This window comes from Populus alba, chromosome 5 (genome assembly GCF_005239225.2).
Source record: "Populus alba chromosome 5, ASM523922v2, whole genome shotgun sequence".
NCBI lineage: Eukaryota > Viridiplantae > Streptophyta > Magnoliopsida > Malpighiales > Salicaceae > Populus > Populus alba.
Genome location: NC_133288.1, coordinates 5647094 through 5671594, shown reverse-complemented (window position 1 = coordinate 5671594; position 24501 = coordinate 5647094). Strand labels below are relative to the sequence as shown.

Genomic DNA, 24501 nt, shown 5'->3' with positions numbered 1-24501 from the left:
TATTATTAAACTTGTATTGTATGTATACAAGGTTGATTCAGGACTTGATTGACTTGGAAACTTTAATCAACCTGGATTAAAAAAAAAATTAAAAAAAATTAATTGACTTGTTAACCCAGTTAAAATATCTCTCTCAATTCATTAACTTTATTTTTAAAAAAAAAATATGTAAAATAATATATTTTAATTATTTTTAAAAAAATAATTAAGATGGACTATCTTGATGTCTCAAATCTTGCTTCATCCCTGACATGTTAAACTAATGATACATTAATATCGCTTGTTGCTTTGATTTAATTTTAAATTAAATTATTTAAGAGTTAATTAGCGTGTGATCTGATTGACTCACATGTTAATCCAAAAATGAAAATTCAATTTAATTATTAAAAATTAAATGAAAATAAATTTGTTTTAATATATTTTTTAAATAATAAATTTTAAATTAACAACATTAATTCCTACTTTTTTGAACGGAAAAAAAGCAGGTGCACATGGCTATGCTATCCATCGTTGGATTGCTATCGAGTAGGTGTACTGAATTTGTCGATTCGAGTCTGTGGAGCCTTCCTTTTCATTCACATGGTTGGACGGTGGAGGCACGAAAAACGTACTCGTTGATGTCTGAATCGGCTACTCGTTCTCGACGTTTTCTTTTGTTTATTTTATTTTTTTCTTAATTTCTCTTTGTAAGTCAAAGTGCTATTCTTTTCATCAAATCCGTGTTCGCATTGATATAAAAAAATTATTTAATACCAAGATTGAGACAATCTGCAGAGTTTAATGATAACTTTAAGGTTTATATTATCAGATATTATAAAATCAGATATTATCAGATCCAAGTAAATCAGCTCTTGGAAGCTAGCTGTAAGAACGTTGGAACAAATCGAGACCAAACAGACCTGGCCCAGAAACAACCTCTGGGAGCTTGAGTGCAAGTTTCTAACCCACCGAAAGAAAAATTAAGAACTCTCGACATCAGCAGTCAAGTTCCCTCTAATCTGGCAGCAGTTACAAATCTCAGGGTTGTTAGAGGGTGGTTAGAAACTTATTAGATTGTTAATTTTAAAACCTTAAAAAATTAGTTAAAATACTTATAAGCTGCCCAAACATCATGATTAAAAAAAAAAAGGTTATCTCTAATCTTTGCTCATGAGGTAATAGATGTCCATGAGCAGTTAGACATAAGAAGGTTCTAACCAGACAGCATTCTTTAAAATAATTTTGAGGAAATGGAAAATGAAAGTTACAGCTGAAAATAAGCAGACGACTCCACTGGGGATCGAACCCAGAATCTCTGGTTCCGTAGACCAGCGCCTTATCCATTGGGCCATGGAGTCCTTTTGTTGATGGCAAACGTAATACCCTTTATAAATATAACAATGTCTTTAAAAGCGAAGTCCCACAAAGCAGTAGGTGTTACGCCATCAGTTATCGTCACCATTTTTTTAGCAAGACAAGACTTTGAACACACTCTACTCCCTTCCATCTCCTTCTTTAGCAAAAAAAAAAAAAATCCCTCCTACCTGCTTCTATGTGTAGATAGAGAAAAAACAAGGCCTTTTCTACGTGCGTCTGTTGCTGAACCCACAAAGGAAAGAAAAGTTGGGGATGCCATTGTCATGAGAATATAAAAGGAATACTATGTAAAGAGAATCTCCTTTAGCATTATTTGTCAAGCATTTAGTCTTTTTTTTTTTTGGTGTGTGGTGGAAATCCATTCTACCCATTTTGTTGTTAAAAAAAAAAAGCATGGGAAAACAGCAAAAGTCGTTAAGGAGCAAATCAGTCCACTTTGTGTCTGATCTCACCACTGTCATCCTTAACCCTATCTCTGATAAACCCTCCAAGCATTCTACTCCTCGTCCTCATCCACTTCCTGTAAGCCCATCTCTGTTCTTCTCTCTTATTTTTTTCTTTATGATCAAGTTGTCTTATATATATATATATATATATATATATAAGGCAACTTGATCGTATATATATAATTGGTTCAATACCCACTTCTAAATTTATGATAGGTTGGAAGATTTAGTTTGTTTTTGTTATTGGGACTTTGGCATTTGATCTTGTAAATCCGTCTTTTTGTTTCTTTTGTTAGTTATTTTTGCCATTAAATTGAGGTTTGGTTAATAATTTTCAAGAATTACTGTAACTGAAATATTTTTTACTAGGATTTTGATCAAGGAAAGCTCAATGCATTTTACTATCGGGGTTTAACTTAAAGGGTTATGAAATTATCTGTTTGTTTTCTTCTTGGTTTTTTAGTTAACAGAAGAGAAAAGGAACTCCCTTGGAAAGTAAAAGTAGGTTTTTTTTAACCAAGACTGAATTGAGTTCAACGATGGATAGTTGATAATCTTAACAGTGAATAGTTGATAATCTTACCAAAGTAGATGTTTTTTCTTTACTGCGTTCAGCAGCTTAATTTAACGATGATAAGTTCCAACTCTATGTTGTAATCATTTGCCTATAGAGGTTGGATGGATATTTGGTTGTTACTGTGATTGGACTGTTCTAGCTATAATTTTGACCGTGGAAGCTCATTGTGTTTCTCTACTGTGGGTTCTCATGGGATTTAGGAGAGTCAAATTCTGTTTCTTCTTGCTTGTTTTAGCTAACAGAGCAGAAAAGGAACTTCACTGAATATTAAAAGGGTGACTGATGTTAGAAACCATCACTAAAATGAACCTGATGATAGATAGGTGACATGCTTTAAGTCATATCCGAATAGGTATTTGATAACATAGCAATGTTATGTTTAGACTCTAAAACGGTTTGCGAAGTTGTAATTATTTGCTTTCTGTTTTGGTAGGAAGATGCCAGTGAGTCGAAAACGAGTCAGCTAGAGTCCATTACTGAAGAGGACACAGGGCATGTAGCTGAAGAGCCTGATACTTCATCGTTCACTGCATTCCTAGTCTCTTTGTTAACGTCCTCAGAGTCTGGAAATAATGCAAAATTGGATAAGCAAAATGATAATTCAGATCAAATGGATGACCAGTTATCTGGGAATGTAGCAAAAGAGAGTGGCACAAAAAAGGGATTGCTTTCAAGGGCCAAACATTCTCTTGGAGCTATTTACCAAGCTGCTAGAATAGACAGATATCAAAGTCAAGAACACAAGGAAAATTCAGACTTGAAAATTGCTGATGATAATGATGGTGATGCAGTTGAGATAAAAAGTATGCTGAAACAGAACATGAAAGAGCCTGTTGCTTTGGGAGATATTTCAGACATTTCTGAACCTTCATTGCTTCTTTCAGAGAAAGCAAGGAGCACCCTTTATGTTTCTCTTCCAGCACTTGTCCAAGGGAGAAAATGGTTATTGCTGTACAGGTATAAGAGTACGGGTTTTTAAAAAAATTAAGTTTTGGATTTTCAATTATATATAGTAATGCTATTGATAGCCAAGTAATAAAACAGTAGTCCTTCATTGGCTTTCTCTTTTTCTCTGGAGTTCTTGCAGTACATGGAGGCATGGGATATCGCTTTCAACCTTGTATAGAAGGAGCATGCTTTGGCCTGGACCTTGTCTGCTGGTAATGCCCATTTATTTTGGGCTAAGGGCAATTCTTTTTGTATGTATTAGATTTGTCTCCTGGAGGCTATTTTGCAAGTTGAAAACTGTGATTCCCACACACAGACTCAAACAAAAACACACATATGTTTGAATGATTGTCAAAATTGAATTCTCATACATTATATGGGTGTAATGTATTCTACGTTACATTGCACATAATTCTCATTGTAAAATAACAGAAAAAATTTCAATGATTACAAAGGAATTTTCTCTCTAGATACTTCTCCCGTGAGCATAGTAACCAAGAAGATTTGGTGAATCTGTTTTACCTTATGGCTGGTGTTTATTCGGAAGTTGAATGGCTAGATCCATCCCGGTGACTATGAGCTTTGCACAAAAGTTACCTGCCATGCATGTGGGCTTTCGATCTGGAGTTTCTCCATGTATCTCACCATGCTAATTTTCTCCTAGGCTGTTGGAGATCGCAAAGGGGCAGTATTTGGTGGCCTGGTTGAAGCTCCCCTGAGGCCAACCAACAAGAGATATCAGGTAGATTAAAACTTATTAATTCATATAGATAGTAATTTCTTTTGTGTTGTGCTGACCTTCAAGTTCGAACAGGGATCAAATAGTACATTTGTTTTTACAAATACACCTGGCCACCCTGTCATATTCCGTCCCACAGGTATCTCTTTCTCAGCTTTTTAGGCAACAACTCTTGATTCTAATTAACGTTTTACTGTTGGAAGCATATGGCTTGTCTTGTTCATGTGTCAAAGCATTATTCCTTTGCTTATGGATGTTGTTTCAAATATGTCCTGTGGGAATGGGTTAAAAAAATGTTAATCAAAATGATGTTGGTCCCCTGGAATTACAAGAAAATTGGTAGCAGCTTAGACATAATTGTTATGGTTTCTTATTCTGCCAGGTGCATTTTTCTTTCCTAAACAAAGTTTGTGTTACAGAATTTGTAACTGAGGATAAAAACTGCATTATGTATAGTGCATTTCACGTTCATTGACTTGTAGATGAAGTAATCGCAGCGCACAGCTGCAAGCAAATGCTACATACTTATTGCTATTAACACGGTATATCTGCGTGGCCATGAGAACAGTGAACTCATTAATTGCAACATAAAATGTGCTGGTCCTTCTATGCAAGGACTTTGACATGCTAAAATCCCTTTTGTTCCAAACTGTTGTTCTCGGTATTTTTCTCTGGAAGCTTTGAAATGCTTGGAGGTATAATGTTCTGGAACTTATGCCTGAAATATGAATTTCAATCGCAAGATCATGTCAAATTGCATGATGCATGGCCATTCCAGAAAGATGTTTTCTTGATACCCTACTGGGCTTCAGTTTAACATCTATTCAAACCTATTTATTTTTCACTAAAACCAATCTGTGCACTAACAGCTATGTTAAAGCAGGTGCTAATCGATATTTCACTTTGTGCTCCACCGACTTTCTTGCAATTGGTGGAGGTGGCCACTTTGCACTCTACTTGGACAGTGATCTGTAAGCCCTACCTTTGCTTCTCTGTTATTTATGTATTTATTCTGCAATATATACAGGATCTAATTTTTTTTGCTGGTTCCATGCAAAGATTAAATGGATCAAGTTCGGTCTCAGAAACTTATGGGAACCCTTGCCTTGCACACTCTGAAGACTTTGAAGTCAAGGAAGTTGAGGTACGCATGGAGCCTCTCCCTTTCTCCTTCTCTCTCTCACACACACACACTCACACACGCAGCACACAATCTACTGTGGTTCACCCAACTCCACAGGGTCAAATGCCTTTTAAGTTGGTTACAGGATAACCGACAGAAGTCACTGTCTTTTCCTTTCCTCGCAGCTATGGGGCTTTGTACATGGTTCAAAGTATGAGGAAATACTTGCTTTAAGCAGAACCGAGGCTCCTGGGATTTGTCGGTTTTGAATGTTAAAGAACAGGACAGGGCTCAATTCACTATGACATGGATCAAGTGATTCCTTTGATACTACTGAATGATGCTGAATGCCTATCGTTGTACATATCATATGGAAGTGGGCACATGGGAAGATGGCATTTACTTACTACCTTTGTACATAGATGTTCAACCTTTAGACGAGGAGTGTTTTTGTATGATATTACTTGCCAATTTTGGATGGAAGCTGGATTAGACAGTAATGCCGGTTGATCATATGACAAGAAGAATGCAGATGCTGTTGTTCACATTCATACTCAGTGATATTGCCAAGAGCTTTATGTTTAATTGCTTAACGTGTTCATGTGGTATATGACCTCCTTTTGTTGCCTGTACTCTTGTTTTCCTGTCTCAACAACCGAATGAAATTGACTTGAAACCTGGAGGTTGAACCATGCCTGAACATAACTGAGGCTGTGCTCCAGATGACTAGTAGCTTCGAATAATGATACATCACTCATCACTCTCTCTCTCTCTCTCTCTCTCTCTCTCTATATATATATATATATATATATATAGCACGATGACTCTTAGCACTCTCAGGACAATGTGCCCAAGCAGAAAAGGCTGCAAAGATGATGACCTGACCCTTCAACTAAATTAAATAGCTTTATTTTTTAAAATATTTTTCGATTCTACTACGAAACTCTTATTAACAAACATCATAGGATAATTAGAAGGTGGTGCCATATAAAACATTTTATTTTATAGATGTAAAAACTTAAAGTAACTATCTTTGTAGTGAAATAAAAGTATAATGATATTTTATAAAAATTAACTAATTATTAAGAACGAAAAGATTGTAAATCTGGAAGTTTAAAAAATTCATGAAATATTTATAATTTATAAATTTTGTTAATATTAATTAAAAAATAAATTTATCTTAGATAGTATTAATAAAAAATAAATATTAGTAAAAAATTAAAATATGATAGTCACATTAAATATGGCATGAATTAACGGGTTTAGCAAGGGTTTTTATAACAAGACCAAATATACCTCACTCACTAGTATATGAGCACTTCTTTTTCTTTTGCCTTTTCAGAACTTCCATCTTGTATCATCAAGTCAACACGTATTAGTACACAGCACCAACATTATTTGATTCCAATTTAAGATCAACGCCCAAGTGTACAAATTTTATCAATTCACCTGCCATCACTTCATTAAAAACCATGGATACAGGCAATGCCATCACTCACTTGAACCACGTTCCAGTATTTAAGCAAGAGGTTCATTGATAATATTACTATTCTTACACGAGTATTTCTTGATTTTTTTGGGGAAAAAAAATAATGCCTCTAATTAGTAATTTCTTTTTATCGCCCAAACAAAAATACTGGGAATACCCTTCCGCATTGCTGTTGGGAACATGAAATATGGGTGAACAGGAAACTCATTTAAGGTCATAGGATATGGACTCATAAAGGTGCCAAATATTAAATAAATTTGTTATCCTTCGAGTGCACAACACTCACTAGCACAACAAACCTAGGAAAACACAGGAGAGGGGCACAGATCACGAGAAGGACTACGTACCCTATCTAAAGCGAACGAAAACAACCATTGATTCAAGTATGAACAGACAGCTAGCTATTCAACATCCGTTGATGTAAATTCCAAGATCTTCCGCACAAGCTTTCGATGCAGAATCTGTGACAAAATCAGAAGATGCATGTCATGTAATATCATGGAGGAATGCAGCATAAATTAGTGCAAAACTTGATTGTGTAGGGATTTACCAAAGGAAAGAATATAATGAAAAAAGAAAAAGACTTGTTTGGCATAATATCATCCCGTTCAAGAAACCAAGTACCTTCCTCCCATGGTCACCAGCAGTTTCCCCCACAAATACGTGCCAAACAAAACCGCTGCATTGTCTTCAATCAAGCAACTGTTGCAGTTTTCTCCAGCGTGCCTTGTGTTTGCTGGGGGGACCCATTATTCTGACTGGCAGCCTTGGTGCCTGGTGTTTCCTCGTACGCAGCTGCATGGACACCAAGGGCAGCACGACCAGAAGGGTCAAGATTTTTTGACCAAGCAGCATCCCATTCCACTGCTTTTGCAGTACTGCATGCCACACTTGGACCTCCAGGAACTGTTGACCTTGCGGAATTCTGTTCAAAAATGGAAATTAGTTAGCAATAGTGCAACAGTTAAACAAAGGGTTCTCATAGGCAGCAGCCCAGTAAATGAATCCTGCTCCTTTATATTGCAGAGAAACCTTGGAGAATAAAAGATCAGATACTAGAAAAGAATAACATTGCACCTTAGGAAAGAATTTCTCAAAGATGGTTCTGTAGTAATATGCCTCTTTGGTTGTAGGAGTATTTTCTGGGTAAATGAAGCTTGCATTCGTCAGCATTGCATCTGTGACCTGCCCAGTTATAACAGAGGCTAGAAGTTGTTCATATCCTGCTAAGGCATTAAATGAAGAATTCACAGCAGCAAAAGTTTGAATCTATAACTAGATTTCTCTTAGAAAATAAAGCAAAGAAATCACTGAAATCATAAATTATAAGAAAAGCATCCATTTCCTGGGTTGTCTTCAACAAAACTGGCTGACATGTAGAATCCAAAACAAAAGCCCCTAACAATTCAAAGTATACATACTTGTTTGTTTGCATGATCCTTCAAACCATCAATCCAACTGTACCCAACTCCATCACTGAACTGTTCCTTCTGCCTGTACAATATGTGCTAAACCAAGTGGAAAAAGAAACGTTTCAAAAAATAAATTTCATGATGAGGGACTGAGAAGCAAAAGCTAACTAGAATTTTTTTATAAAAAAAAGAAGAAGAAAAACCTTCGGCAGATATGGATTCTTCTCATCATCAAAAGCATTACGTAAGACCCACTTCTCAATCCTTCCAAGATCAGGCCTGATCTGCAAGGATGAAAGCAAATAATTAGATTCTAATCTTATATAATTAAGAATTTTCACCAGCAATCTTATCCCAACAGAAATCACCAGACAAGACCTACATAACATTAAAATGTGCCTAAAGGCCCTAAACAACTACTGCAATTCTATATTATGTAGCAGGGACAACATTGAAAATAACCAAATGCAGGGAAGCATGCCTCATATTTGAAACTACATAATCTATGGCTCATTGAACAGTCAAATACAGAACAATAGCAGGAGAAAGAAGCAAATACAGCAGATCTGCATATGAAGTGTTAAACATGAAAGGGATCAGTTATCATCTTTTGTTCAGCAATTTCCTCATGCAGAGCTGGAATATGTTTGCTTCAGTTATTTTTCTCTGTGAGGGGCCACATATACTTGTATCAAATAATGAAACAGGGAGCGTAAAGCAGGGGAAAACCCTTTACCATTTTCCACTCAGGGTCTATGCTCATTGCAATGTTGATGAATTCTTTATCCAAAAAGGGAACGCGAGCCTCAACACCCCATGCTGAAGTCGATTTGTTGGCCCTCAAGCAGTCATAAAGATGAAGAGCTTTAATCTGAAAAATTATAACAATCAGAACTGCAAAAAATACTGCATGCAGTGAGATATGTTCAATCAAAATAACATTGGCGTGCAGCATAGTTTATTGATTCCTAGTTCCATTCCTCATCAAAAAGCAAAAAATAATACCTTTCGACATGTCTCTTGGTGAAACTCCTCCTTGTTAGGTGCCTTGTGGAAATACAGGTAACCTCCAAAGATTTCATCTGAACCTTCCCCGGAAATAACCATTTTCACTCCTAAAGATTTTATTTTCCGTGACATAAGAAACATTGGAGTGCTGGCTCTAACAGTGGTCACATCATATGTTTCAATATGATAAATGACTTCCTCAAGAGCATCAATCCCTTCCTGATTTAGCAACAACATGTAAGTACTGGAAATGCACAGCATAGATTCTCTCTTTGTTTTAGAATTAAAAGCAGTGTTCACCTGTACAGTGAAGTAAAATTCATGGTGGCGAGTTCGGAGATAATCTGCTACCTCCCTTGCAGCTTTCAAATCAGGGGAACCCTAAATAGCAAAAAAAGTAGAAGCATGTGCATGAATGAGGAAAGCACTATTGTACGCACCAGTGACCAATTCAATTTCTTTTGACATTACTTCGCAAGCATCTTTCAGAGAGGCCAGATAATAATGTCAACATCAATGCCTTTATTATGTGGATACTGGATAGTTAATCATCACATGCCAAGGGAATGACAACAAGGTAGCGTGGAAAGGGTACAGTTTAAAACCACAGATGAGTCTTACCACTAATCCCTTTAGAAGCGTGACATACATTAAAAACCATGTTGGAAATGGATTTTTTGAATACTTTACATTCTTTAGTCCTAAACTAATGCAATATGTTAGTCAAAATCATTATAGAACCCTCAGAGGCTAAACAGTCCAAATATTAAAAAGAGTGAAACATGTTTATTTAGCAGCAAGGCACCTTCAAACCAATACAGAAGGTATGCAATTGTGATCCCCACTGTTGAGCAGCTTGTGAGTCGGCCAAATGGCGAGAGGCCACAGCAGCAACAAGTGATGAGTCCAGTCCTCCAGACAGAAGCACACCAAAAGGTACGTCTGTCATAAGTCTCTTGACTACAGCCTACATGAAGATGGTCAGAAAAATAAAGTGAACGTAGTTAGAACCATAGGATTAAAAGGGAAATAAAGAGAATCCAAAACTACGCCCCTAAACTTCCAGATCTTAACAATGTTCTGTCTCTTCAAAAACAAGTCTTGGAAAAAGAGAAAGAAGAAAGATAATAAAACCTATAGTGACAATCTAAAGAGCCTCGATCATAATAGCCCACTAGTTCAATGATAGGAAATAACATGAACTGAACAGTTTCTGTGGTGCAAGGTCGCACAGGTAGTGCCTGCCTATAGCGTGAAAAGTACTTGCAGCAGTTAAATTGACTGCTTGCTTATGCCTAATGTTTCTCACTGGACACCTGTTTAGAATAAATATAAAGTTCCTCAAGTATAATCATGTTTGGGTTATATAGAGATAACAATGCAAAGTGTATCCAAAAAAAATCACTGTTCTGCTTTGGCATCAATGAGGCAGATCAAAAAAGGAAGACAAAAAAAAATTACCAACCGCTCATTCTACAAATAACAGCAAAACAACTGTCCGCTGTATGATGAAAGGTTAGAGATTTTATACAAGAATAACTCACAACTTAGGAAAAATTTTAAAACAGAAAGACAAACAGATAGAAAAGGACATGTTTTCACAGACAATCATTACTATTCAGTAAAATTTAATATAACAAAGATATTACATAGACTATACAAGCATATAGGGAGAATCCAGAACGTACATTCTCAAAGGCCTTCCGCAAAGCTAGGGGATCATATGGGGATGAGGGTATTTGTTCTGAAAACCATGGTGGGTTGTACCACCTTCTAAGCGCTCCTGCAGGCATGTGAGGTAAACAGCATAGTGACCTTACAAGCATGAATTTGAAAAATCTGCACAAGGATACAAGAAACTGACAAAAAACACAATTAGGAAGAAATTACTCCTTTAACCCTATGAACCATTGCAAATCCAAAATGGCCCAATATTGCACATACATACTAACTTCCTCTCAAGCTTTTTTCTTTCCCCCTTTCTGGAAGTGGCTGGTAAGTAAAGCAGGGATTTGTATAGAAAAGAGAGGGATTGCTCCCCGTGTCATAGAACTAATAATCTTTTCACTGAACCTCTATCCTCCAGTGTTAGGGTAACTAAATCTATTATTAATAAAATCTGTGCAAAGTTTATACAATATGAACCAAAAAAATTCTAGCACTGGTAAATGAAATCACAGGAAGAATAAAACAGATATAAGGTTGATAAGTGAAGACCATGCTACGGGTGATCATTTGCAATCAATCTTTAATTTAAAAGAAAGCGCACATCCATCATTCACAACATAAACAAATGGAAACCTTGTTTGCTTGAATATATATGCCCCGGCAAGAAAGACATGAATCGTTCACAATCATCACTCAATGCTTTCATTTCTGAAGCAAACCATACAGATCCTGAAAAGAATTGGTGCTTGGTTAATACTGAAGCTGGCATTTCTTTTATATAGGGAAAAAAATACAACATGAAAATGCAACCTCAAAACATCAACTTTGGAAAACTTGGGGGGATGATATTCAAATTCACCCCGAAAGGGGTGATGAAGTGAAGCTGATATGGAGCAATCATTACCATAGAATATTAAGAAAGAACATCTTCCAAATGTCTTTTAGTACTATATAGCAGATATGAAGCAAATACACCAATTCAATCTGACGTACCATCAAGACCCCAACCGATATAAAGTGGGGTAATACCAATAGCATCCCGAGCTGCAATAAAACTATTGTCACGAGTATCAAGAAGGACAAATGAGAACATGCCGTCCAACATGTCCACAAAATTTTCTCCATGTTCTTCGTACTGGAAAAAAACAAACAGCAAAATCATGTCAAGCAACTAGAAAAAAGAAATACAAAAAATGAGTTATTTAAAGGCTAAAGCTAGTAGACTCCAATTTACATGCTACAGCTCAGGAAAAGGAAAGCACATGTCGCATCCTGGTAAATTTACTCAAGTTGTATGCTAGGGATAGCATGCAGCAAGATCCGAACCATGACGAAAAAAATACATTCAACTCAAGAAGCAAACAATGTGACTGACTTTTCCGATGAGCATATAATGTAGCTTATTTGTGACTTGTGTTTATGTCATTTGTATAGCCTTAGAGCTTCATCATCGCATGCATGATAAAAATACAGGCAAATGGTAATATGTCTATAAAATCTAGAACACTTACAAGATGAGCAATGACTTCACAGTCACTACCAGTTCGGAAAGTATGAGACTTCAACTGCGCCCGCAATTCCTTGTGGTTATATATCTCTCCATTAACCTGAACCGAACACAAAAAAAAAACATCAAGGATTCCATTTTCAAATAGCCTTCATTTGAATCAAGAAATTATTCAGTCAAGAAAATAAAATAAAATGTCAAAAAAAAAAATTATCGACCCAGTTGTTAAATGCACGAATGGAAACGAAATTTGACAAGAAACCCGCAGATGAAATGAGCATGAAAAAAATAAAGAGAGAGAGAGGAAAAGAGGCAACATACGGTGACAACAACAGTCTTGTCTTGATTGTAAAGAGGCTGGTCTCCAGAAGCAGGGTCTACAATAGCCAAACGTTGGTGAGCTAGGTAACAATCTCCATGGCAATGTAATCCACTCCAATCTGGTCCTCTATGCTTCAACCTGAAAAAAAAAAAAAAAAAAAAAAAAAGAGGATTTCAATCTTTTTTGTTTTCATTTTTGAATTAGAGATTTGATTTGATTTGATTTGATTTACCGGCGAGATAATTCAATGACACGGGAACGTTTCGCTTGAGAATTGTCGGTGCAACCTAAAACAGCGAGGATGCCGCACATGATGGAGGATTGGATTGGCGGCTGCAATTTGCTTGGTCTGGTCTGGAAGTCTGTGACGGTGCAGGGGCGAAAAGAAGAGCGGAAACACTAGGAGGCTGCTTGCTGTATAGGATGGCTTTATAGGAGCCCCTTGAACTGCGGCCTTTGATTCTCTCTTTTTTAACATATATTTCAAAAGATTCCCCCAGCCCCTTTTTTTCCTTTCCTATTTTTACTGCGGAGTTTATAGAATATTAGACAAAATACTTGTAGTTTTAATCTTTTGCTCAAATGATTGGAGAGCCTGTTTAGATTTATTTTTTAAAAAAATATATTAAAATTATTTTTTTATTTTTAAAATTTATTTTTAACATTAATATAACAAAATTAAAAAACATCAATAAAAAATTAAAAAATGCTCTAGCACTGAAAAAAAACAAAAATGGTGCAAGAGTTTCTCATGGTTCATATGTGTAAGCTTGAATAAAATATCATCAATATTCAATGATATGTGCTGTTTAATTTTATGTCTTTTTAAAAAAATATATGAAAAATGAATCTTTTTCGAAATAATATTCAATAGACTTTTTGTCATGAAAAGGCTCAAAACAATATTTATTATTTTAAATACTGTTTCTTTGACATTTTTATGAAAAGCTTCTTTTTTGCCCCTTGTTTTTGAAAAAAAAAGAAAGAAAAATGTAGGAATTAAAAAATAGGAGGTTAATTACATTAATTATTTTCCATGGATTTGTAGTCCAGGAAGCCTCGCCATTCGTTACCCTCGTGGGACATGAATACATGTGCTAAATGAAGGATCTAGTGGCGTCCATCGTTGCCGTAACTTTTTTTATATATATATATGAAACCTATCAATTAAAGGAAGAAAAACACGAAATTCCTTTCGTTTTGTTGTTTGTGCTTGCGTATTTAAGATTCGTCCTCGTGGTAGGTGGGGGTGGAGCAGGGCACAGTGAGTTGATTAGAATCTGCTATAAAAAAGTTTAGATTCTGGCGCGTTAGTTGTGATTATTTTTATTAATATTTTTTTTTTATATTAAAATAATATTTTTTTATTTTTTAAAAAATAATGCATCAAAATGCCTAAAAACATAAAAAATAAAAATATTAATTTAAAACAAAAAATAAAAAAAATCAAATTTTTTCATACAAAAATAAATAGAGTCTAGTGATGATTGGTGTTTTTAAAAATATTTTTTATTTTTTTATTAGTACAATAAAATAATTGATAAAATAAAAATAATTAATTTAAAATAAAAATAATTAAAATTTTAAAAAATATGACTGAATCGTAGTGTCAATCAAAATGTAAGGCTTGGATTCTATGTTACTGTGTCTCCTTGGACTCACTGTGCGATGGATAAATAGGACAATTAGTATGGTACATTAAAAAATTTGATGAATTGATGTAGGTTTAAAAAAATTAATGAAATAGTACAATTTAACCATGTTTTGTTTTAAAATAACAATATTTAATAAATACTATACTTAAAAAAATGACATGGTCAAATTATACCATTTCTGGCTTAACCAGTTCATGACGGTCAGTGAACCTATATGTTAGTTCTAAAAATAATAAATATAATTCAAAACTATCAAAATCAAGGAGTCTCAACTAGTTTTTTATATTTAAAGATCCAATGATTCACGTAGTGATACAATAGCTACTGTAAAGAAAATGATCTTCGAAAACTTTTGTAAAAAAATAAGTGTGACCCAATAGTTGAATCAATAATTATGATCATTTTAAATTGTTATTTTGATATAGCCCAACTATATCTCCTTTTGGTCTTGGATTTATCACACTTATTTATAAATGTACTTGTCAGACTATCCATGTGATTTTTTCAAGACATATCCTTGTTTAATTACGAGAGACTAACGTCTTGCTTGGAACCATTCATTGCTATATAAAAAGCTTTTTAATATTTTAATTGAAATTTATTTTTTAGTCAATATGTTGAAAGATTATAATCTGACTCATAAAATATATTTAAAAAAAAATTATAAAATTATGGTTTTTATATAAAATAGTCAACCAGTTAATATAAATTGGATCAAATTATTTGGGATATATGACTGGAGTTTGACCATATTACATTTTTAAGGTATGACATGATAAAACTATATTATTTGGTCAAAATTTTTGAACCTGTATTAATTCATTAAATTTTTTAATTTACTGTACTAATTTAAAAAAAATCCCTAAATGACGCATTTTAAGAATTCAGTCCGCATGCATCCATGTGCGGTTGCGCAGTAAGCAGGGAGAACCTTGTGGGATCAGACAGACAAGTTGGACTTTCACTTTTCCATTTCAATCACCGAGTCGTGAGAGCTTTCCATTTAATTTCATTTTCAAACAGTGCATAAAAAGTAAGTCAATAACGGGGGCTAATAAGAAATACATTATCTTCAACCATCTAGGTAGGTAGTGATAAAAGCTTGGGATCAAGAATTTGTTTTTCTGTGATTCAGGTTTAAGCCCTAGAGTTGCTCATATGATGGCCTACTAAAGGCTTATATGATCGTTAACTTCAAACCCGTAGAATTAGTTATCGAGGTACAACGCAAGCTGGTACCGGACACCTACGTTAAACTTAAAAAAAAAAAAACATTATCTTCCATTCATCTATTGAACTTTTCAACGTGGACACGTATATTTGCATTCTCATTTTATATTTTTTTAAGTTTTAACCATTAGATTTTTTTGCTAGAAGGTCAAGGTATGTTTGACTGTCCATACTGTTTGTTTAAAATTTTTTACTTTTTTTTATTATTTATGAATTTTTTTCGTGTAAATGTTAAAAATAAAATTTTAAAAATAAAAAATTATTATTTTAATGTATTTATGAGTAAAAATCATTTTAAAATATAATATCTATATTAAACTTTAATATAGACGTTAATTTTTTTTTTTTTTGAAGAGTTGTGAAATTAATCCTGGAACTTTTGAGAGGGAGCAGGCGTTACGATTTGTAATTAAATTGGTACCATAGTGCATGCTAACTTTTGAGAATATCTGAAAAGTCAAATCGAAAAAAGTTTTAAGATATACGTATAGAAGCATAATATTAGGGAAATTATGGGGCAAAATGCACTTCATGAAAATGACAGATCAAGAGATAAATTGTATTAGATTTTTGTACGCCAGTCACACGATCCTATCCTATGCTGTCCTTTAAAGGAGACGGGCAGTCCGGATACTGTAGTGTTTGTTATCACGTTGTTATTGTTTTTTTAAAGTGATTTTTAGTTAAAAATATATTAAAATAATTTTTTTTAACATGTTACATTGAAATAATTTAAAAATATTTAAAATAAAAAAAATCGAGTTTTTTAAAAAACATGACTGCATTGTAAAATAAACGTGCTAGTATATTCAGCTTGCCCGAATTTACCCGGGACCTTGCTGATTCGCGTCTTGACTTGGACTGGGCTTAGAGTTTTTTATGAGTTGGTTTTTTCAAAGGCTGATAATAGGAAAAAAGGAACAACGTTGAGAAAGGAGACAACTTGACCTTTGACAGGCCTCGTCGGGGGCTAAGTTGATTTATTTTTCATTTTTTGACAGTAACGTCACTAAATCCTTACTATTGGTTTTTATAACATTAAAATTATTTTTTTTAATATCATCATAATAATTCTTACTATTTTTTTACCAGGATAATCGTCTCATGACAAATCAATGAGATAATATTCTTCATGAAACTTTCGCTGTTGAAATTAATTTTTTTTGAAAAAAAGTTGAATGAGAAATTAGTGGAGCTATAGATACAAATTATTATTTATTATAATGATATAATTACAAAATCACTCTTGATTAAAAAAAACCTTTCAACTAGATATTAGAGGGAAAATAATTTTTTTAACCATGATATTATTATCTTTTACAAATTATACAGAGCTAGATTAGTAATGTTATATTTTTTTACAATAAAAATAATTATTTAACCCTATAATAAAAAATATATATAATGCCTGCTACTCCATGATATTTTTGTATTTTAAATTTGTTTTTGAGTAATATAAAAATCTTGATACTTTTAAAGACAACCACAAAACTCTCATTCAAGGGTTTTTTTTCATTTTATATTATTTTTATTGTAAATTTCAAGAGCATTTAAGAGCGTTATTGTAAATTAAATTTATTAAATATAATTTAAAAACATGTCAGAGCTTGCACATATCGATGTGTAGACAACTCTTATATTATTCAAGCGGTTCATTAGAGGTCGTTCGGTCACCAAGTAAAGCCATTTAGGGTAGCGTTTAAAAGCTATCAGCACCCCTAGTACAATAAAATTGCACGTGCAAATAACATGCATTGTGTTTGACATTGACAACTATTTTTTTTTCATTTTCTCTTACCCACCCTTAAATTTCACACAAGCCCACTTCAAAAAATCATACTAGCCCCTGCAATCTATTTATCCTTTACATTCAATTCATATGTTTTTTATTAATATTTTTATTTTGAATGAGCCATGAAATTACAAATATTTCTCAATTTCATCATTTTTAATCTTAAATCTTTCAGATTTGATCATCGTTTTTTTTATTACCACTTTTTATTTTTATTTTTTAATGGGTTATAAAAGTACAATTTGATCTTTCTTTTTTTTATTGTTGTCTTTTTTCTTAAGCAAGTTTTTTTAAAAAAATTTTCTCGATTTTATCATTCAAAATTAAATTGATTGAAAATTAAGGTTTTTTATTGAACCAGTTCAAAAATTTCATGGGCTGTAAATTTCAGAGACCAGATGAAGCTGAGGAAGTTTGCCCAGATTTTTTTTTTTTTTTGCTTTTTAAAAGCTAATGTTTTTTTTTTACCCTTTTTTAAAGAGATTTGTTTTATTATTTTTTATGGTTTGCTTTCTATAGAATTAGTCTCGGGTTCATGACCAAAGTCACTAATTTCAAAGATTAACATGAGTTTGCTTTTTGTCCTTTTGAGTCTTTTTTTTATAAATTTATTTATTTTAATGTTATATTTCATAATTTAATTCATTAAAAGTGGTCATCCTACCCTTTATTTTTCTTTATATTGGGTTATCTTAGTCTTGTACCATGATCATAATATTTGCGAATTAATTTGAGTTAACTAAGATTTGTTTTCATTGCTATAAGATTAATCTTGGGTTCAAGACCAAGGTTACTGATTTTAAAGATTAGTGTGAATTGACTTTTTCTGGGATTTTTTTAAAAAATTAAACTATTTTAATTGAATTATTTAACATTTGCTTTAATGGAAATTGTTCCTTAAACTATTTTATTTTATTTTATTTATATTGGGTTATTCCAATCAATTTTTTATATATATATTTTCATAATTTTATCATTCAAAATTAAACTGGTTGGGAATTAAGTTTTTTGATTGAAATCAATTCAAGTATTTTATGATTCCATGGTCACGGAATATGCCGTTTAACCTAAATCAACTCATATGTTTTTTGTTGTTTTTTGAAATATATATATATATATTTTTTATATTTTACATTAAGTTGCTTGATGATTAGAATTCATGATACTATTCATTTTTCTTTTGAACATGTTCACCATGGTATCACAACTAGATCAAAGATTTTGCATATTGACTTAGGTAGGCTCGGATTGAGTTTTTTTTTTAACTTTTTAAATTATATTTTTTCTTTAATTTTCATATTTCAATAATTTATTTGTTAGTGATCGAGCTTCACTTTTTTTTTTTTTTTTTTGTTGAGTTATCATGTTCTCATTTGATTTATTAAGAATGATGTTCAAATTTTTTTTTATATATGTTTTTTTTCCACGAGATCATGTCGATCCCGTGTCCATAGTTGCAAAGTTTTCAAGCTAACATGATTTAACTAAATTTTATTTTTATTATTGTTTTACCTTTTTGTTATTGAGTTATTTTATAATATAGGATGACTCGAATAGAGTTCTTTTAACTTTTTTTTGATCAAATTATTTATTGCTGTGGTACTGTTTTTGTAATGTCATTTAAATTACTATTTAAACCAATAATCCAAAATCTCAATTTTTTTTATTAAAAAAAATATTATTCTACCTGCGGGTAAAACGGTGCTACAAATCTAAAAATTTATTTATATTTTTAAATTATTTTAATATACTGATATAAAAATAATAAAACTATTATTTTAATATATTTTTAAATAAACATACATTTAAAAAATAATTATTACCCTATCTTCAAACAAATATTAACACAGTACAGGACTGCAAGTCAGCAACATTCACGATAATGAGAAAATAAAAATAAAAATAAAACGTCGATGCGACGACGTAAACTCTGTGGTAAAAGATAAACAGGGAGAGAGAGAAAGAAAGAAAGAAAGAAGAAAAGGAACGTATCAATTATCATGCTCTTCTTCGTGGATTAATTTCCAGAGCTGACAACACAGGAAAAAGAAAAGGTAAGAAAACAGAGAGACTGAATCAGAAGGTCGCCTCTCCAAAAATGGCGACGACGAAGCGGAAAGGTGGAGCCTCTGGATCGGAGAGAACGAACCCAAGGGTTTGGCTATACTCCATTTTGCTCACTCTTCAATACGGAGCTCAGCCTCTAATCTCCAAACGCTTCACCGGGTACTTTCCTTTTTCTTCCCCCCTTCGATTTTATGCCTTTCCTATTTCTTATTTTTCCATGTAAATTTCGTACTGCTAGAATTCAATTCTCCTGAATGAATTTGATTTAAAATGCTGCTTTATTTATTACATCATCAAAGATTGCGACTTCTGGTCATAGTTGAGGAAGCAATGTTAGCGTTTTGCAGTACTGCAACAATCAATCAGAAGGACACCAAATATGATCCGGGTGGTTACAATCTGTATACAGAAATGCTTTTATGTTTTGACTTGACGTGGTTTATTACAAAATCATCTGGGTCTATTACAGTTGTTCCAGCTCTTCCTTTTATTTGACCCCAAGTTAAAATCAGCTACATTGGACGTATCTTATCAATATCAAGACTTCTTTCCGTGTTTGCTTTTGTTTCTTGACTCCCTGATTCTGACGCCTTGCGGTCCGGAAAATCTGTGAAATTGTGCACAATCTGGCTGTTGTTTTGGGTTCTTAATCTAGCCCAAGCTTTAATGGATCCGATGAATGTGATTTGTTATGGTCTTCTATGTTGACAAATGTTATTGGTATGTATTTCCTGTGAAATTTCAGTCGCTAATTCACTGGGTTTCATGCAGACGTGAAGTAATCGTGACTACGTCTGTTTTGACATGCGAGGTAGCTAAGGTAATTAAAGTCCCATGTACATTAATTTTAGTCTTTCTCTTCATTGATTTTTTTATAGGAGAGGACAAGGTCAAGAGCAATACCTACTTTTTTTTAAAATCTAGAATGGATACTATATTTAAACACAAATGATCATCTACTCTTTTCCTTATGTTCTCCAGGTTGTATGTGCCCTAATTCTCATGGTAAGAGATGGTAGTTTGAAGAAAGTGTTCAGTCAGTGGACTTTGGTTGGGTCGTTGACTGCATCAGGACTTCCTGCAGCTATTTATGCTCTGCAAAACAGCTTGCTGCAGATATCTTACAAGAATCTTGATTCACTCACATTTTCAATATTGAACCAGACAAAAGTATTTTTTACTGCATTCTTTACATACATAATATTGAGGTATGTTCATATATTTCTATTTTTTATTGGCACATTATTCATTGCTTTTGAACTGTATTAAGCATGCAACAATGATTCTCGAAGTTCAAGCATTTAATATCTCATAGAACATTGAAATGATTCCTTGTTTAGGTTTATTTGAGGCTTGATTCTCGTGTCTTTGCTATGCTCCACCCAATAACTGTCTCGTTGATTTGAAACTTACTGTTTTATTTTCAAACGAATTCCTTACAAGTTCATATCTTGCAGTGGCTCACTAGTCGGTGTAAGAAAGGCTTGAAGTTGTTATGTACATATTGCTCTCGGTTTATATCTTTAGTAGACTTTCATCTATTGCTCTTGATTGTTCAAGAATTATTGAAATAGCATGCGGATGAAGCTGGTATTTAAAGTCATCTTCTTTTCCAGGGCTACTATTTGATGACCTTCTCTTTTAGATATTTCATGAGTATGCAACATCTTTTAATAAGCCACCCTCTCTAATTGTAATGAGACTGAGGCAACTTCCATGCAGTAGATTATGAAAAGCCACTCAGCTATATATATTTATACGGAACCAGTTATGATAAGTTTTAGGATTGTATTGGAAACTCTTTATATTATTCTCTGGTGGGAATGTGCAGGCAGAAACAATCAATTCAACAAATCGGGGCTCTGTTCTTGCTGATAATGGCAGCAGTCCTTCTAAGCATTGGTGAGGGCTCTAGCAAAGGCTCTGGCAGTAGTGATCCTGAGCAAATTTTATTTTATGGGATCATTCCTGTCCTGGTTGCTTCAGTTCTCTCTGGTCTAGCTTCAGCTTTGTGTCAATGGGCTTCTCAGGTTTGAAACTTGTATTTAAATGATCTTACAAGTTTTTTTTCTTTTCCACCCCTTCCAATGTTATTTCTCATCATTTCAGGTTAAGAAACACTCGTCATACTTGATGACTGTAGAAATGTCAATTGTTGGAAGCTTATGCTTGTTGGCCAGCACCACTAAGTCTCCAGATGGAGAAGCTATCAGACAGCACGGATACTTTTATGGTTGGACTCCTCTAACAATGGTAATGATCTTATCCAATACTTCATGCAATTTTTCTCATTGATGACATTGGCATACTTGGCAAAATAGTTGAAGTGGCAAATGGTAGTTGGAATGGGATTGGTGAAAGTTCTCAATCCAAATCTGGCCATGAAATAGAAAACAACTCCAGTTGATTTGTGGTCATGGTTTTTCAGTTGAAGAAGTTTTCTTGCTGTATAGAGCATCTCATAATCATTAGGTGGTCCAAAGGACAGGAGAAATTGTCTTTAGATCATATTTTTCTTGCCTTGGTTATACATCTTTTGAACTGACACAATTATAGCTGGATGGTGAAGCTCATCCATACTGGGCAGCTGTTAGTGTTAGGATAGCTGCCTTGATTTGGAATGTTTTTGGTTTGCTGCCAATCTCCTGTGACTCAGAATTTTCTTCTTCTTCTGGTTACTCAAGGAACAATAGATAGCTGGTTGTCTCGTGGGCTTGTTAAAATTCCAGTTAGTAATATAATTTGAGGCCCCCAAGTGTGCATCTTGCGTTGCATATTGCTTCGGATTTGTGAAATTTATGTGCGTTATATATTTGAAGTATGTATATTTGGAAATTCAGAATCTGAGGATGGGGGGTGGGGTGGGGTGGTATTTGGTTTAGAGTAGTTGTGAGCTGATATGTTGTGTGCATGATGCTCTTTGTTCCTCCAGCTTCTTTTCTTCAAGCCTCAGCTGTATTGCATTCTAAGTTTACGAACATTGTTGCCAGTTATCTTAGGGAAAGCATTTTTAATTTTCCTTCTAATGGCATACCTGCTAACAGCTGTATCATGTGCGGTTTAACACTGACAAGCTGTGTTTGCTTATTTTTCAGATCCCAGTTGTAGCGAATGCTCTAGGTGGAATTCTCGTGGGCCTTGTCACAAGCTATGCTGGTGGCGTGAGAAAGGTAAATGCAGTGTTAAAGTGGATATTAAAAAGAAAACCAATAAAACTATCAGGAAATTGAAAAAACTGAAATAACCATCATTTTTTCCGTTTTACAACATTTTCAATTTTCTATTAAGAAATTGAAAAAACAAAATAAAAACAACAAAATATTAAAAAGAAAACCAATAAAACTAATTAGTTAGGTGAACTTTTATTTTTCTTATTCATTAGTTAGGGTTTAATTCATAGTGTTTTATATTATATCATTGTACAGTATTTAATTTTTCAATATGTACTTTTGTCAAGTTTTTTTCATCAAAATTGACATAACTATATTTTTCATTTAAAAAATATCATTTAGCTGAATGAGGATATGATAGAAAAATTGTTCAATTTTTTTTAAATGTCTTTAAAAATATAAAAAGTCAAAATTACTCGGGTCTTTTTAATAATAAAAATTTTTCATTTTAAAAAAAATTAAAATTACATCCTTGTATTTCTCATGGATATTTTTAAAATAAAAAGAATATAATTATGCCAATTTGGATGAACAAATTGGATAAAAATATATATTAGAGAAGTGGATACCATATAAGAACATACTAGACACAATTAGAAATTAGGGAGATAGTAGAGATTTGTTGAATTGGATACATAGTCATTTACTTGAGAAAAATCATGAAGTAAAGGTACTTCAAATGTCATTTATGCATGTCAGTTTCTAACACCTAGACCCATTTGACAAGGAGATAAACACTACAAAATCAATAGCTGATTGATGCATTTGATTGATCAAATTTTGCGAGTACAAGTACTCAAATAGAAAAACAAAATCAATAGCTGATGAAGTGTTAACTGTCATGTAAGCATTTTGGTAGCAAAATTAATGGAGATATGTACTTGATCAAATTGTGGGAGTACATGAAATCAAATAGACAAAAAAATCAACACACACACACACGCAACTAGAAAAAATCATAAAGTACAATTATTACTTTATAATGCAATTATCTGGTATTAAAATAAAGAAAGAACTTTTATCTCCACAAAGTTTTCTTGATGCGTGCAGGGGTTTGTCATTGTTTCTGCACTTCTTGTAACGGCCTTGCTTCAGTTCTTGTTTGAAGGGAAGCCACCTTCAATTTACAGTCTTGTGGCTCTTCCACTCGTCATGAGCAGCATTTCAATATACCAGAAATATCCATACCAAGTAAAAAAGAAGGAATCATAGTCACCTTGACAGCAAAAGGGAATTTCATTGAAGTAGCCCAGTAGATAGAGGTTACTTTTGGTTTAAAATTTAGGCATCCAAGTTGTACATGGAGAAATGCTGCTCAATACAGATTCCTACCGGTAGATAGAGGTTTCTTTTGGTTTAAAATGTAGGCAGTCTTCATTCGAGAACCTTTGAATTCAACACTGATTCCTACCAAAAGGAAGAGAACACGGTATTGATTTGATTTGTGATTCCTTTGAGATACGGATGACTAGAGTTCTTTAGAATCTCAATCTGTGTTTTGAAGCCCTTCATAATGAATATATTTTCTTGTTGCACGTGTGAACTTAGGTAAGAATGGATTTTATGTAGATAACAAAGCCATGCACAATTTTTGAAATGATGTTTGGGCCTTGATTTATCTATTTCTGAGCCTCAGATTTGGGTTTTGTGGGTTTGGTTTTCCAGTGGATGTTCATTTTTTCCCTTGATTTTTAGTTCAAGTCACCAAACTTGTTTTTCCTTTTGAATTCTAGGTTTCCTATAATTTTCAAGGTTTTTATGATGTTTGCATTTGAAATTCTTGGAATGATTTGATTTTGTTTAATTTCAATCTCGCACATATGGGGCATGTTACTGTTTCTGTCATTAAATCTCATTTTGTTGGTGATAGTAGCCTCTGTGCAAGGTTATTGTTATTTTTTTTTTATTTGCGTGAGTGTTCGGGCCAGCTTGCGCGCACCACAACTAATCCCACGGCTCACTGAACATCCTGCAAACCCAGTGAACATGTAA

At 33.4% G+C, this 24501-nt stretch overlaps 3 protein-coding genes and 1 non-coding gene across 4 annotated transcripts; 2 read left to right on the top strand and 2 right to left on the bottom strand.

The window, feature by feature from the left end:
- Nucleotides 1-1264: 1264 nt before the first annotated feature.
- On the bottom strand, nucleotides 1265-1337 carry TRNAR-ACG (transfer RNA arginine (anticodon ACG)). Its single transcript has one exon. It is a non-coding gene; the product is annotated as a tRNA-Arg (tRNA).
- Nucleotides 1338-1493: 156 nt separating this feature from the next.
- On the top strand, nucleotides 1494-5817 carry LOC118031599 (uncharacterized). Its single transcript, XM_035036072.2, has 8 exons — nucleotides 1494-1878; nucleotides 2813-3336; nucleotides 3467-3539; nucleotides 3992-4069; nucleotides 4142-4205; nucleotides 4950-5037; nucleotides 5126-5210; nucleotides 5375-5817. Exons 1-8 carry the CDS (start codon nucleotides 1750-1752, stop codon nucleotides 5456-5458), a joined length of 1125 nt encoding a protein of 374 aa, XP_034891963.1. The 5' UTR covers nucleotides 1494-1749; the 3' UTR covers nucleotides 5459-5817.
- A 1085-nt stretch (nucleotides 5818-6902) lies between these two features.
- Nucleotides 6903-13045, bottom strand: LOC118031588 (asparagine synthetase [glutamine-hydrolyzing] 2). The gene is made up of 15 exons (XM_035036052.2): nucleotides 12828-13045; nucleotides 12595-12733; nucleotides 12278-12373; nucleotides 11760-11901; nucleotides 11400-11495; nucleotides 10787-10881; nucleotides 9904-10065; nucleotides 9399-9479; nucleotides 9096-9317; nucleotides 8827-8961; nucleotides 8294-8374; nucleotides 8100-8186; nucleotides 7756-7863; nucleotides 7303-7603; nucleotides 6903-7139 (listed from the first exon to the last, which is right to left on the bottom strand). The coding sequence occupies exons 1-14, from the start codon at nucleotides 12905-12907 to the stop codon at nucleotides 7373-7375; spliced, it is 1755 nt and encodes a 584-aa protein (XP_034891943.1). The 5' UTR covers nucleotides 12908-13045; the 3' UTR covers nucleotides 6903-7139; nucleotides 7303-7372.
- Nucleotides 13046-19214: 6169 nt separating this feature from the next.
- Nucleotides 19215-24044, top strand: LOC118031580 (UDP-N-acetylglucosamine transporter ROCK1). Its single transcript, XM_035036041.2, has 7 exons — nucleotides 19215-19498; nucleotides 20111-20159; nucleotides 20321-20547; nucleotides 21171-21369; nucleotides 21449-21592; nucleotides 22435-22509; nucleotides 23560-24044. The coding sequence occupies exons 1-7, from the start codon at nucleotides 19371-19373 to the stop codon at nucleotides 23719-23721; spliced, it is 984 nt and encodes a 327-aa protein (XP_034891932.1). The 5' UTR covers nucleotides 19215-19370; the 3' UTR covers nucleotides 23722-24044.
- The last annotated feature ends 457 nt before the right edge of the window (nucleotides 24045-24501 follow it).